This window comes from Eptesicus fuscus, chromosome 16 (genome assembly GCF_027574615.1).
Source record: "Eptesicus fuscus isolate TK198812 chromosome 16, DD_ASM_mEF_20220401, whole genome shotgun sequence".
In the NCBI taxonomy this organism is placed as follows: Eukaryota; Metazoa; Chordata; class Mammalia; order Chiroptera; family Vespertilionidae; genus Eptesicus; species Eptesicus fuscus.
The window spans coordinates 5,662,432-5,678,926 of NC_072488.1; the positions used below are offsets into that span (position 1 = coordinate 5,662,432).

At 39.4% G+C, this 16,495-nt stretch overlaps 1 protein-coding gene across 1 annotated transcript; it reads right to left on the reverse strand.

Annotated features, from left to right (window-relative positions):
• Window positions 1–837: 837 nt before the first annotated feature.
• On the reverse strand, window positions 838–8,424 carry RAD51AP2 (RAD51 associated protein 2). Its single transcript, XM_008162398.3, has 3 exons — window positions 5,196–8,424; window positions 4,540–4,623; window positions 838–956 (listed from the first exon to the last, which is right to left on the reverse strand). The coding sequence occupies exons 1-3, from the start codon at window positions 8,422–8,424 to the stop codon at window positions 838–840; spliced, it is 3,432 nt and encodes a 1,143-aa protein (XP_008160620.2).
• Between the last annotated feature and the right edge of the window lie 8,071 nt (window positions 8,425–16,495).

The window sequence follows — 16,495 nt, forward strand, 5'->3', positions numbered from 1 at the left end:
AGGTTGGGGGATTCAGCCATTTGAAAAATGACCATCTTTTTAAAAAATGACCACTAAAAATAAGTTCATTAAATTTATTTTTTAAATCATAAAACACTTCTTACAAAAGATCATTTAATTGTTCACACTGCCCTGAATAGATGCCAGGGACATGTAGACTATTGTTACTTTTCCTCCCTGTCCCAACCCCCAAACATGTTGAAGTGACCACAAAGCAAAGTGGTCACAATAATTTCATAGGGGAGATTTTCCTTTTTAACCACCAGCGCGCGCACACACACACACACACACACACACACACACACACACACCTGTTAGTAAGGAATGAAAACATTACATCTGGTAAACAGCAAAGATTCCACTACACTTCAAATGCAAAACACTTAAGAAGCAGAGGCATGCTGGCTTTTTAAACAAAAGCAGATAAGGTTTGTTGCCTTTTTAAGAGTCACAGATCTTTTAGAGAAACCTATTAAGGCTACCAATCTTCTCCACAAAAGCATTTTATATATATGCATATATTATGAACAATAAGTTGATGTTTTATAAGATCACAAAAACTTTTAATCTGTATATTGTTAATGCATAAAAATATCAATAAAATATTATATAACGTTTAAAGGTAATTAGATAATTCACACACACACACATACATACACACCCACACACACACACACAGACACAAACCCTCTCCATACTTCATAATAAAGAAAACCCACAACCCCCAAGGTGAAAGAAAAGCATTTAGCAAAAGAAAGAAATAAAAGATTAATAGTTGTCATAAAATTTTTTGAAATATTAAAGTCCAATATCTTCTTTTAAGTCCTCATAACATATTTACTTTAAATAGGGATGAAGTTGTCTAAGTTTGGCTTTTCTTGACAAACCAACTCTGATTGGACGACTGCATGTCTTAAGAGGTAGTACTCTTGAAATTCCATGTGAAAAATTACTACCTAAAAATATAAGACAATAAAAGTATTTAAGGGAAAAATTACTCATAGTTTCTAAGATTAAAAAATTTTGATAACTTTTAATCACACTAGCAACTTTACTGAGTCACTGAGTTAAGTGCTTTAAATGAATTAGCTTACTTAATCCTATCTCCATTTTTAAAATGTAGAAACCTCAGCACAAAAGTTAAGTAACTTGGCCAACATAGGATACAAACTAAATAAAACCATCATTCCAGCCAGGCAGTTAGACTTAACAACAAAACTACATAGATTTTTTTTTAAGTATTGATTTTCAAGTGAGAGAAACATTGATTTATTGTTCCACTTATTTATGCATTCATCGTTGATTCTTGTATGTGCCGACTGAGGATGGAACCCACAACCTTGGTGTATTGGGACAACACTCTAACCAGCTCAGCTACCTGGGCCTACATAGATTTTAAAGTTACACTTGATATAGTGGCTTTAAACATCATGTCACCTTTTCTTATTAGAAGCTAAATAACTAAACTCTACTATTAATGATTATGTTTGATTTCTAATAGAGATTATTATCAATATTAGAATGCAAATGTCATTTCAAAACAGCTCAAAACATTTCATGAAGATATATCTGTTATTAAATCAGTAACCAGACAAATAGAATCAACTACCCTTGATAATAAAATACTATACCTCTAATTTTCAGAGGGCTTTATTTTAAAAATAAACAGTAGGATACATATTTAAAGCTAAAAATGTATCAAGCTTTCATCAAGCTTTAATGAATTAGTATGATCTTATACTAAAAATAGTGTAATCAACATAACTTCAAATCTAACAAAAGGTAAACAACATAATTTCTACTAAGTTTAACCAAACAGAATGAATATAAACAATAATAAAATAAAATGCAAATTTTAACTATATGTAAAAAGGGAGGAAACAACATAATATAGCTACTTACTCATAAAATAAATTTTAAAACAAATTGCTAAATTATTTTTTAAACAAAAAGGGATTGTCCAAATAAACCGAAATTAATGGATCATGTCTGATACATTAGATTTGGTTATAAATTAAGTAATGTCAGCAATTTATGCTAAGTGTACTTCTACATTATGAGATTTTTATTTCAGAACAAAGCCATGATTGGTCTATTTGATTACTTTTTCAAAGTATAACTTTCCTCTTTCATATTGTAATATGACAGATATTTCTGATAATTTTGCAATGGGTGGGAAATCACTAAACCAATTTGTATAAACAGTAGGCCTTTTGCAAAGCATATGCCCTTAAACAGTGATTAAGTTGTGGTTGTAAGGATGTGCTTTTTTGTAACCTTGGATATCCTACCTTTTTATTAAATAAATTATGACCCTTTTTATTATTGCTATATACTGGATTAATGTATTGCATTGTATCATTTAACAATTCTAAATATTCAAACATACTACCAGAAATGGTTCATTTTAAAAATCAGTATTTAGAAAATTTATGAAATTAGTTATCTTTTAAAAATAATACTAACTCGATTATTTTCTAAATACTTGCAATGCTAAGTACAGTCCACAGGCTAGCAGCATCTAGGTGCTTGTTAAGAATCAGAATCATAATGCCTACCCCACAACAGAACCATAATCGTTTAGAAAGATACCCAGGTCATCTATATATATAAAAGGCTAATATGCAAAGTGTCCCCTTGGGAGTTCGACCAGGAGTTCGATCGCACACTATGATGTGCACTGACCACCAGGGGGTGGCATGGAACTAAGGAAGGCCCCAGCCAGCCCTGATCACCAGTCAGGCCTAGGGACCATACCATGAACAAATTTCATGCACCAGGCCTCTAGTTTGTATATAATTTAAAATTAGGGGAGAATGGATGCTGAATGATATTTAAAGCACCTGGCACACTGGCTGGCTGGCATATAACACATGCTCAAAATAATCCCAAAATACTTGCCTTCTCCACAGATAGAGAAGAGAGACACAAAGAGTTTACAGGATGTTACTGGAGACATAAGTGGCAGAAACTTTAATTGGAGGCATCATGATGACAAGTGAGTAAGTATCAAAAGCATTTCAGCACAACAGAAGTTTCCTAATGCCTTTAAAACCACTCTGTATAAACAGGACTTATCCCCACTTCCCAGTGTCTCTCAACTATTCCTTTACACTATCGATTTTTAACAAGTCTCGAGAAGATTATCCCAGTTGGGGATAATCTTTGTAAGTAAATCCAAGACAACTATCCTAACACAATATTAAATAATTCTGGCTGACCTCACACATTATGTTCCATATTTTATAATAACGAGGCATTTTTTCTTACAAAGACACAGTACAGTAGTATAGGTTCAAATATTTCCAACAAATGTAACATTTCTTTTTTAATTTGTGCACATAATTTAATCTTTCATTTCATCCATTTCATTATCACAATTATAATCATGATGAATATGGGTGCATGTTCCCTAATCTTCCTCCATTCTATCTCAAAATTAGCCCAAGTTCTTCCTTTCTTTCCGTCCTAGAAGAAACAACTCCTATCCTTTCCAGGCTAACTCTGCCACCTGCTTTTAGTTTCATAGAGTATTGCTACCTCAATTATTCTCTTTATTCATGGGAGAAGAAACTAGCTGTGGGCTTTTTATCTTCCAGGACTTGGATTAATTTTTAAGATTACTTTATTGTAAGCTTAGAAAAAGGAAAATATGCATTATGGAAGTGACTGAATAAAGGTTCCACGAGCAGCATCCTACTGATGAGAAGCCAGGAAAATGTTTTGAGAAATGATGAATGACTGAAAATGTTTTGGTAAATATATTTCACCTACATCATTATTCTTTCTAGCTCTGGTCTTGTGTAATACCAGCAGTTTCTGACCAAATAAAGTTTTAGTCATTTAGAAAACAATTACTCAATGTAAATCCTACCCTGTGTCTCATTCCACTGGTACTATTATAAGCTAGACTAGATGTTAGACTTGCTGTGTTTTATCCTGATATTGTAGACCTTTTAGGCAAATGATGAGGCTAGTTTAACTTTTCATTAGTTTGTTTAATAGTAATCAAAATTTAAATTCCATAGTCATAAATCATGTTAATATATCTAAATGATACTAAATTTTTTAATTACTAAATAAAATGTCTACATAAAGAGCCTCATAATAATTAAAGAATAGAGAACATTGATGATAATTATATAACTGTGAGCAACATCTCATCAATGGAAATTCCACTTAGTTAAATGCCTTTTTTTGTTTTGCCAATTAATGTTACATATATTAGATTGTATATTAGACATGTATTACATCTATCTTATTTCATAGTTATTTCAATGCATCCCGACAAATAATTAAACAGTTTTGAAGAGCACATTTCCCAATAATATTCTAAAGCTAATATTCTAAAATGGTATTTTAATCTTTAGCCAGTTTTTAACTATTAGAATTTGCTCCAGTACATTATTAATATTTACAAAGGTACTAAATCTTTATATTTATTTTCTAACAACTTAAGTATATTTTCCTTATACTGAAAAATACAAGAATGCAATAATTGTCTTAGAAGATATCCTAAAAAATAACCAAAAATCTTACCTCCCTTCACTATATAATGAATTTTTTCTTCCTTAAATTCATCAGAGGAAAAAGCAGATCTTTTGGGTGAGGGTTTCTCACAATCTGAAAATAAAGATCAATATATTACTGTAAAACGTAAGTTTTATATAAAATGTTAATTTTAAACAAGTTACTTTTTCAAAAATATTCCTCCCATTGGTTCCTAATGTTTAGATAAATGCTTCAAAGCTCCTTGTAAAAATTTTATCACTTGTTATCTTCAAGTTCAACATATTTAATGTTGGAACAGTTTATAGAAAATAATGTGCATCAATAAACATTGCTTAGCCGAAACCGGTTTGGCTCAGTGGATAGAGCGTTGGCCTGTGGACTGAAGGGTCCTAGGTTCGATTCCGGTCAAGGGCATGTAACTTGGTTGCGGGCACATCCCCAGTCGGGGGTGTGCGGGAGGTGGCTGATCGATATTTCTCTCTCATCGATGTTTCTAGCTCTCTATCCCTCTCTCTTCCTCTCTGTAAAAAATCAATAAAATATAGTTTAAAATAAATAAATAAAATAAACATTGCTTATAGTTTATCTCCCTTTTGCCAAAATTATATATTTGGCCAACAGAGGGGGGAAAGGCTGCAATATTTTCTATCATAAGAAAAAACATGTTAAAACTAATTTTATACCTTCCTCAGAAGTCGAATAGAGTACTTCTTCCTCTGAGGTTCTTAAACAGGAATGTTCATTAGGAACTTCCTGTTCTCTGTTTCTTTGTACTGTTTCCCAGTTAAATAAACTGTGGTGTCTTTTATGCATATTAGGACCTGCTTTAGCATCACAGAGCAAAGAAGATGCACAGATTTTGTTGACTGTACCTATTTTCAAATCTTTTTTTATCTTTGTTTTTACCGTCTCCACAGCGTTATTTTCTCTAAAGTAATTTTCTTGCCCATTGTTTGTTTCCACAGTGCTTAGAATTTCATTTTCCTTACTGATTTTGTGAAACATATGAAGTTCTTCAAGAACTAAATCAAATTTACTTTTCATCTCAAAATCTTTGGCTATTGTCATAGCTTCTGTTGGTAAACACTTGGCAGTTAAATCCTGAAAACATGCATTGTTCCCTACCCTCAGATCAGCTTCAAATTGATGTTGAACACATTCTGTAGAGTCATTCTTTGGATAAAAATGCTTTAAATTAGCTAACTCACTTTCTTGCAAAATACTCTCATATTCCTTTTTGTCAGCTAGATTATGTTGATTAACATATTTAGTCTCTTCCACATTTTCTTCCCTACTTATTAATGCAACTGGTTGAACAGAAAAAGTGCCATCCAATGAATAAAACCTATTTTTCTCTTTCTTTTCAATCTTAATATCTTTATGAACTTGGTGACAGTATGTTAGACTTTGTGCTATGACATTTTCTTCCTCCTTTAAAATTAAGTCATGTCTTTTTGCTTCCATTTCACTTTTTAGCAAGCTCCCAAAATTTTGAACTTGAGTTAAAATCATGGGATTGGTTTGTTCAGTACGTTTTGTGTAGTGGCTTGCTGGTATGGCTTGTTGCCTAACATTGAAGATATCTTCAACAATGCACTTACAATTAAAGCTACTAATCTTGTTATGCTCCTGTTTTCTTTCAGTATCTAAATTTTCATTGTGCATATTTATTTCACAAAAGTTTTCATTGATATATTCATAGTTGTTCTGTATGAATTGAGGAAGAGAATTAACATGCATTTTCACAGTGTTTGTACTACACTGAGCCCAATTTTTCACATTCATTACTTGTTCAGGACAAGTCTTACTCTTGTAACTAATTTCATCCCTGTCATCAAAGTCCATTAAAACTATATTTTTAGTTGTCACACTAAAGGAATTGATGGGTTGTTTCTTAAACTCTTTGAAAACTTGTTCAGTTTTAAATAGCTTTTTCTTCTCTAACATAGGTTTCATATTATCTTGTAATGGTATTGAAAAAGTTAAAGTCCTTCCTAGATATATAATATGATTTTCTACCGTAATATTTTTTGGAAAATTCAAACACATTATCCATTTGAAAATGCACCCCTCTTCTAATTTAGAATCATTTTCAGTTCCAGTTAAAGAGTCAAAGTTATTGAGCAAAGAAGCTATGTTGGCTTTTAATATGATATGTAGAGCTTTTGAAACACCGGTTTGTAAATAAATGTTATTTCTTCTATTGACATTTATATTACTAATTATTAGATTATGAACATCAGTATGCTTTAGACACTTCAAAATTTCATGCCAGGCTAAAATACTATTATCTGCTTCATTTGCTGAAATACCTTTATGGGAGTAAAACCTTTCTGTAATGAAATTCACAAAAATATTGCTTAAATAAAAGTATTTTTGTGAGGTATAATATTGCAATGGCAACTGTAGCATATTATTGTTTTCTCCTTTACCACTTAACCAAAAAAAATTTATTAAAGCTTTTTGGCTACCCAGTGTTCCTATCATGAGAAGCTTTGGCTGTTCTTCATGTGTATTCATGGCTTTTATATTATAATAATCTTCTTGGCTTAAATGAGCTGTATCTGATAATTGCAGCAAATTCCATTTTTCTCCAGTTTTCTTCGTATTTTCACAGTTAGTTTGGTAATTATGCATAACCCAGCTGTTCTCCCGATTTTTTCTCAAAATATGTCTAACGTTATAGTTCTCGCTTGGACATTTTTCTAACCTGGTGGACATGCAACAGTCCAAGCATGTCTCCGCTTCCTCCCGATTTGCATTTTGCAGTGTTATCGTAACATTCCTATCAGGCTCTCTTACATCAGACTCGATACCACTGTGCTTATCGTGCTGTAAACTGGTCAAGCTTTCCCCCCTCACACAGATACTTCTGTTACTGACGACCGATCGGCCCTTCCTTTCACAACATTCAGGAAACCCATCTCCTGCATCCACAAGATTTTTATCGTCCAGAAACCTGCGCCTCTTGACGGTCCGTCTGTTTTGGGGCCCGTAACTGTCTGTGGAACCGGTGACAAATGTCTCCTTTTTGCCGCTCTTTTTCTTTGCTCTTTCCTTTAAATAGACAGGGGGCCGCCTGCTCTTTGAGTCAGCTGGAAGCCCGGGGAGGGGTCCTGTGCTGCTCTCTCGGGAAAACCCGGGTTTGGCCATTTTCACGCCGGGCTGGCTTTGAGATTTGGGTATTTTTAGCACAGATGCTGGAATGTTCCTTTCCTTTTTATTTGACTGGGTAGCACTGCCAGCTTCCCATCTGTCCTCCCCTTGGTGGAATGTTGGGTTCGTTTCCTGGTGAAAGGTAAGGTCCCGCCACAGATTTCCTGCCGGTTTCCTAGAACTATTGTCCGTCCGCCTCTGGCCTCTCCCTGGGACTAAATGCCGTTTCCCATCCTCGCTTTCAGGTCCCTGTGTGTCGTGTAGGGACATGTCGGGCCGAAGCTGCCCCACCTCAGCGTGGGATCTGTCACTGCGGGGCGCACTGACAGCCTCCCTGTCACACAGCCCTGCTCCAGAGAACCTTCTGGAAGCCCTCGAACCGGAATCCAAACTTCCTGAGGGGGGAGGCTGCAAACAGGCATTCATCTCGAATCCGCTATTCTGACATCCCAGATTTCTAATCTGCTTCCCCCTGGCCGGTTTCTCCTCACGCAAGTCTGCGGAGTGGCCGAAAATGGCCTCAGGGGAAAGGAGCAGCGCCCCGAAGGGTCTGGGGGACAGCGCCCATTCCTTCTCCGCCTCTGACAGGCGAGGCACCAGAGGCAGCCTCCACCCCGCCTCGGAGACCCCGCCAGGCTCCTCGAGACGGAGCCGCTTGCTACTGGGGGGCTGGGGATCAGGGTCTTGAGGAGGCGGGGAGCCGGGGGCCGCCCCCCTGAGCTCCGCCACCTGCGGCGTGAGGGGCGGGAGCGACATGACAGGGAACCGAGGGGATCTGTCCGAGCTTCCCGCCAAGCTCCAGTCTGTCAGCCCAAGCGAAGAGGCCCCGCCCCATCCCAGGGCCGCCGCCCCGGCCACGCCCCCGACACGCCCCTTGAGGCCTGGACTCAGTATCATCTTTACGGAAAGCTCCGCCCCGAACACGCCCCTCCGACGCCCCAGCCTGGACGCCCCGCCCCCTTCTACGTGCCGCTCCACCTAGACCACGCCCCCCGGATGCTCTCCTCCACCCCAAACCCGAGAGCGCCCGGCTGTGGCGCCCTCACACCGAGAGCCGCCCCGGCCGTTATGGGGTCCATTGTTAGCGCCTCTCGCTAAAGCCAGGACGGTAGCTGCCCTAACCGGTTTCTTTCCTCTGTCAGAATCCGCATGCTTTTCCTAATTTGTGAACAGAAACGGCTTGACATTTCCAATGCTCAAATTCCGTATTTTCCTCAGAGGCGGCTCCCCCACAGTTGCTCCCGAGCGAGCGACTTTTCCAGTAAAATCTTGTAGCTGGGTTAGCACCAGACCCAATCTCTCTGCGTCTGGGAAAAAAAAAAAACCTCCTTAAATGCTGCTAATCACCTCGGTGGCACTTGAAATCACATTGCCACTTCACTAGTAAAGTGTGTTTTGAGGGAAGAACAGTATTTCAGGGCGAAGTGTGTGAGCATTATTATCCGGAAAATGATGAGTCTTCACTTCCAGGCTGTAGAAGAGGTTTTCCTGCCTGATGTGGGGCTCCTTTCCCCAAGACTGTGGATCAGATTTACTTAAATAAATTATATGCTTCAACTATTCCATTCCTTGTAAGCTTAAATAATATAGTTCTGGCTCACACCTAATAAGTTTCATAAAGGTGATTTTTCTTTTCCTTCAATAATTTCCTAAAATAATTTATTATTTCCAGTTCATTGCTGAGTTTTGTCAATTCCACGGTCACAGAGTGATTTTCAGAATGTGTATTATTATTATATAGGTGTTTATTCAGAAACATGTAATTACTGTTCAGCAATCAAAAACCTCAGTCCCTGCCCTAACCGGTGTGGCTCAGTGGATAGAGCGTCGGCCTGGGGACTCGGGGGTCCCGGGTTCGATTCCGGTCAAGGTCATGTACCTTGGTTGTGGGCACATCCCCAGTGGCGAGTGTGCAGGAGGTGGCTGATCGATGTTTCTCTCTCATCGATGTTTCTAACTCTCTATCCCTCTCCCTTCCTCTCTGTAAAAAATCAATAAAATATATATTTAAAAAAAAACACAAACCCTCAGTTTCCTTGATTGTTTCAAAGTTGGGAAGTCTTAGGCGCCCTGGTAAAACATGAATAAGAATTACAATAATGTGAACAGGAACCCCCATTTCAGGAGCCAGGGGGGCGTACGTGCAAGATATAACTGACATACTACTTTAGGCAATGCAATGCTCATCGGCCTCCTGTCTTATAAATACTCTAAGCATATTACGATTCCAATTCTGGACATCTGATATGATGTTAGTGTTTAAATTCCTCCGGAGAAATGTTTGCTTACGTGTGTAGAAAGCCTTGCAGTATAAGCACTTCATCAACACTCTCACTACGAAGGTGGTGGTGGCTCAGAGGATCCGTCCTTGGGTTGTCAGGGTGCTACTTCTCTTTATCTTAAACTAGAGGCTCGGTGCATGAAAATCGTGCACTCAGGGGGGTCCCTCAGCCTGGCCAGTGCGCTCTTGCAGTCCTGGACCCCTTGGGGGATATCCGACGGCCGGGGGGAAGGAAAGGGGGGGGGGGGGGGACCCCGCCACTGCCGCTGTGCTCGCCAGCCATGACCCCTGGGGGCAGCTCCTGCATTGAGCGCCTGCCCCCTGGTGGTCAGTTTGTACCCTAGTGACCAGTTGTTCCACCCGTTTGGTCGATTTGCATATTAGCCTTTTATTATATAAAGGATTGTGTTGCCTTTTTGCCTCAGAGTCTCCACAATTCCGCATTCCATCCTCATGCAATGCAGTCTGTCCCCTGCCGGTGACCAACCCCTGAGGGCTCACTTGCATGGCTGAGGCAGGTGAAACTGGTGCACGAGCAGGACATTAGGAGCGAGCTTTCTATCTGTACACGCCACAGCTTTGTGCTTCTAGACTGATTTGTATGTAACTTGGTGTTTGAGTGTTTGGCTACACAGCTGTTCATAGTTCAGCTCCCAACCGTTTTCCAGCTTCTGTGTCTATTCCCACAGCACAGCTTGCCTTCCTGCGGCACCGAAATTCTCTCCGTTCCTTAAATACATAAAGCCCTTTCAGAACTCCAGTCTTCGGGTGCATGCTGGTGCATTTGCCTAAAGTTGAAAAACAGGATCTAGGCAGCCTTAGAAGACTGGTGTTAAGTGGGAAATAAAAAGTGACCTACGACCCTGGAAAGTACAGCCCTGCTCCCTCAGAAACTAAGGATGTGGAGAAATGGCTCTAGTATAGGAAGAGCTAGCTAGTGAGGATGCACACCAAGCAGGGTCTGGGAGAAGCAGGGATGGCGGTGGTGGGGATGGGGGGTGGGAGGGCACAGGGCGGACAAAGGGTGATGTGGCGATGGACAGAGACTTTGCTTGGGGTGGTGAGCACACACTACAGTGTACAGGTGATGTGTTGTGGAATTGTGCACCTGACACTTGTATAATTTTAACCAGTGTCACCTCAATAAATAAACAACAACAAAAAGTATTTTAAAAAATGAATCTATCCAGCCAAGGGCACATGCCCGGGTTGTGGGCTCGATCCCCAGTAGGGGGCATGCAGGAGGCAGCCAATCAATGATTCTCTCTCATCCTTGATGTTTCTATCTCTCTCTCCCTCCCTTCCTCTGAAATAAAAAAACAAATTAAATAAATAAATAAATCTAAATAAAGACTATAGGTACCACAGTAAGGAAGTTACAGATCCTGAATGTAATATGCCCCCAGAATTCCTCTAATTGTAAAGGACTGGTTTGGTACATCCTTCATGACAATTCAGCATGTTCTGTACATTAGTGGATCTTATGAGAGGAGAATTAGTGATTATATATATATATATATATGCCATGATTCCCTTGGGAAGTTTTTTGACAAAGTCTTGCAGAAAGAGAAGGAAGAATCCTAGAAAGCGGGGAAGGAATATAACAGTGGGGCCCAGGGAGAGGAGTTAAGTTTCTCGCAGTGCTTTGCCACACAATTCTATTAAAGAGCAAGCTTTTTCCTAATTTTTAAAAGTCTCTCATAGATGTCTATAACTGAGGGGTGGGGGTAGGAAATAGGATGAGCACACATGTTTAGCTTTGTAATGTAATCTGACGCCTATTCATTATATATAAAATATTGTTTTACATAGTACTTAATCATGACTCCAAAGGAAAGTTGCAAAATGTCACTTACTTTGCAACTTGGCCTGAAGCCAATCAAGCTAATCACCCACTTACTACAGCTGCATATCACTTCCTGGATCTCTCCAGACCCTTTAAAGCAGTGGTTCTCAACCTTTCTAATGCCGCGACCCATTAATACAGTTCTTCATGTTGTGGTGACCCCCAACCATAAAACTATTTTCATTGCTACTTCATAACAGTAATTTTGCTACTGTTATGAATTGTAATGTAAATATCTGTGTTTTCCGGTGGTCTTAGGCGACCCACAGGTTGAGAACCACTGCTGTAGAGCTCCCAAATCCGTCAGAATCATTCCCCCAGGTGGAGGCTGCGGTCCCCGCCTGGCCACCTGCCTCTGTGACCTCCACACCTACCTCTCCCTGGGCTTCTATTCCGACCAGGACGATATGGCTCTCGAGGGCAGGCGTGGGCCACTGAGCGTCTCTTAAAGTTGCAAAACCAACGTGGCAGCGGCATCCTCTCCAGGGCGTGCAGGAGCTTACCCAAGATGAGTGGGCAACGCTCAGGATGCCGTGGAGGCCGCCCTGGCCTTGGAGAGGAGCCTGACCCAGGCCCTTGTGGAGCTGCAGGCCCTGGGTTCTACCCGCGCAGACCCTCAGCTCTGCGACTTCCTGGGGAACCACTTCCGGGGTGAGGAGGTGAAACTCATCAAGAAGATGGGCGACACCTGCCTCACCTCCGCAGGCTGGGCCCCCAGGCTGGGCTGGGCGAGTGTCTCTTCCAAAGGCTCACCCTCAAGCGCCACCAGGAGCCTTTGGAGCCCAGAGGCCTGTGAGGGGCCCCTCTGCACCCCCTGGCGTCTGGCTTTTACCTGAGCCTCTCCCCTAACTACTGGCCATTCTTTTAACCTCCTGAAGCCCCCTCTCATGCATTGGACCAAATGAAACAATAGAGCTTTTTGCAGCAAAAAAACAAACCTGTAAAAAGGCACAGGTTTTCTTGTTTTTTGCTTATAAAATCTCTGATAGGTGGAAACACACACAGAAAAAACTTATTTCAGTTCAAACAATATTTAGTACAGAATGTGTGTACTCATCACTGTGCTGGATGCCATGCTCTTCCGAAAAGCACTGGCTTTGTAGTCAGAAACACTTAAATATGTATGTCGCTCTGTTGAATAGACTTCTTCGTACATAGTAATGTAATAGTAGCACTATCTTTTTCCACTTTTACTCTCCAAACTCCTCTCTGGTAGAAGGATTAAAAAAAAAAGAAAAGACAAGTATTTCAACTTCTGCATGCCATTGAAGAAAAGACCTCTTACGCACTAACTGATTTGGCTCAGTTGATAGAGCGTTGACCTGCGGACTGAAGGGTCCTGGGTTCCATTCCAGTCAAGGGCACATGCCCGGGTTGTGGGCTCAATCCCCAGTAGGGATCATGCAGGAGGCAGCCAATCAATGATTCTCTCTCATCATTGATGTTTCTATCTCTCTCTCCTCTCCCTTCCTCTCTGAAATCAATACAAATATATATTTTTAAAAAGACCTCTTATATTGGGTTTGATTTACAAACTAATTTCCTCAAACGATAGTTACCTATACTCTACTTGAAGTACTGATACAACATGAAACTTTGTCAGGAACTTCAACATGGAAATAAGCCTGGAAAATCCCCCTGTCAAGTCTAATTTCCTCTTTCATTCATAAATCTAATCACACAGTGTTCATAAAAATTAACCCAAACAATAAGTCTCTTCTTGTTTAAATACTTTTATAATATATTCCACCATATCTGGCACAAACCTATAGTGAATAATAAAAATATAATCATCAGCTGGAAAATGTCAAAATGCATCTTTAAAACCAATATAAGAACACTGCCACTGTTAGGGGTTTTGTAAATGGAGAATTATCTATCACACCCACTATACCAACTATGAAACAGTATCATTATTAAGTTATAAAAATAATCTTCCCAGTTATCAGAACTCCCAACTGAATTTTAATTCTTCTAGATTGTAAAAGCACAGAAAACTAATCCACTGAGAATAAAAACTAAAGAGAAAGAGGGAATTGACCAACCAAATAAATACTGAGCTCTATTATGAATCGGGAACTTGGCAATTTGAATGATACAAAGTAGAAGTATAAGATCCTGTACTAAGTAGCATTACAATATATTTGGATATTAAAATCTAAAAGGAAAACTATGTGTCACAGTGATATTTCATTTAATTTTCTACTCATCTTAAGTATCTTAAGTCTACTGGCAATTGAAAAGAAGGAAATATCACTCCGGAATAGGTAGTCAGGAAAGTCTTCATGGTATTTGAATAAAACCTTGAGTCAGTAGGAAAGGTTGCAGCTATCCAAATTCAGCAATATGCTATAATCTGGCTTTTTGGTAAAAATATACCAATTTGTTGTAAAAGTCTTCATTTGGGGGTACTACAGGTTAGAAGTTGGGGGATCACTTTGGTCTGGAGATGCTCCTAGTGAGAACAGGAGATCTTTGAGGAAATCTTGCCCTGCTTAGACTCGGTTAAAGAATTCTATTCTACTCTAGCTTCAGACCTAGAATCTGGTCAGAAATCACCACCACAGCCTTTACTTGACCCAACCCTAGTTCATCCCACAGAAGTAGAGCATCAACATCACCACCAAACAGTACAATGTTGCTCTCTCTGAAGGAAAAATATTTTGTCATTAATCAGAAGAGATTTGTCTTGGGCATCTTTCCACTCATTTGTACCATTTCAATAAAATGCACTGCACACACACAAAAAGTGTTATCCTTCCTACAGGAAGAACCAAAAAGAAATATTCAGAGGAGAAAGTGAAAAGTACACTCACCTGACAGCATCAGCAACACTGTGTTTTAACTACCTTGATGTTCCTGGACAAGGCTTTCTTAATTAGTTTAAAGTGACCCTACAAGTTATTTTACCAGGTGCTGGAGAGATATAGACTCACCAAATGAACACAGGTGTTTTCTAAAGACAAGTATTCTTTCCTTTAGACCAAAGTGACAAATTATTCACACAGTACATGCTTTAAATAATATCATTAATGGTCCATTCTCTTAGATTAATAGCTTTATTAGCTCCTAAAGAGAAAGAGCTTCAATCTCTTTAAAAATCTTCAGGAAGACCTACTTTTACAAATGCATGCTGAATCCATAAAGACCAAAGAGTAAATTTTAGCTCTTTCAAAACTGACCTTCATCCACTGCATTCAAATTGCTTTCAAAATGGCCAGGATCTCAAGTTTCAATTACATATTTTTCAAGTAGTACAATGATGTATGAAAATTTTAATGTTTCCAGATAGCAGGATTTTAATAGAATATGGCCTTTATAGATTTAATCTTGGGACCGTATCTATTTGTGAATGACCCTGGAGGTTATAACGACAGTAATATGTCATTATGCTCAAGTACAATTGTGAATCTTATATAACTTCTAGAGGCCCAGTGCACAAAATTCGTGCCCCGGGTGGGTCCCCTCAGCCCAGCCTGCACCCTCTTGCAGTCAGGGAGCCCTCAGGGGATGTCTGGCTGACGGCTTAGCACCTTCGGACATCCTTAGCACTGCTGCAGATGCAGGAGAGGCTCCACCACCACCGCTGTGCTCGCCAGCCGTGAGCTGGGTTTCTGGCTGAGCGGTGCTCCCCCTGTGGGAGCACACTGACCACCGAGGGCAGCTCCTGCATTGAGCATCTGCCCCCTGGTGGTCAGTGTGCATCATAGTGACCGGTTGTTCCACTGTTAGGTCGATTTTCATATTAGCCTTTTATTATATAGGATGAAGCTGGTGCCTATAATTAAGAACTAAATTAGTATAAGTCTTAGTCAACTGATCACCTTTGTGTGTGCAGCTCAATGTAGCTTTGTTGTTGTTAATTTATTATCTTACTAGAGGCCCGATGCATGAAATTCATGTAAGGGTAGGCCCTCTCAGCCCTGGCTGCTGCCTTGGCCCTCACAGCCACCCCAGCTGCCTCATGGCCCTGCAACTCCACCCCCCCACCCCCGCCCACTGGTCATTCCAGAAGGTTGTTCTGCCGTCCAGTCTAATTAACATATTAGCTCTTTATTATATAGGATTTAATACTCTATAAGTAGGTAGTTATGATTACACCAACTAAGCAATTTTATTCTACAGTGATATTCATGTATTGGAGAGTTAGGAAGGTCTTAGGACATATCCCTCATGAATATTAAGGCTGTACAATACATTAAATAAATAATACAATTAATATGTTATTTAGTTTTATTCATCCAATCCACAATCAGAATCAATAAGGTCTATGGTCAATGAATGTTTCTAAAATCATTATATGTGCTGTTAACCTATGTAAAAAAACACACATTATATTGGCAAAGTGTTATATAAGTCTAATTTCAAAATATTGCCTAACATTAGTGTTATTAATACTCACTTTTATTAGAACATCTATAAACTAGCCTGGGAAATCTTAAACAGAATTTGTATTACTTCTAGCACTGGCACTGTGATCAATGTACCTAATCTGATTTTCATGAGCAACAATATGAAAAGTCTCTAAGGAAATTATTTTAAATGAACTCAAAACCAAAACCATGAATTTAATTTAGTTTTTGATAGGAAGAAAGTGGCTCAATATCATCTTAGATGCAAATTAGCTCTATTAATTTACTCTGCAGAGTTTTGTGGGTGACTAATATCTTGAATTTTTGAGCTACAGAGCCCTACTTTTA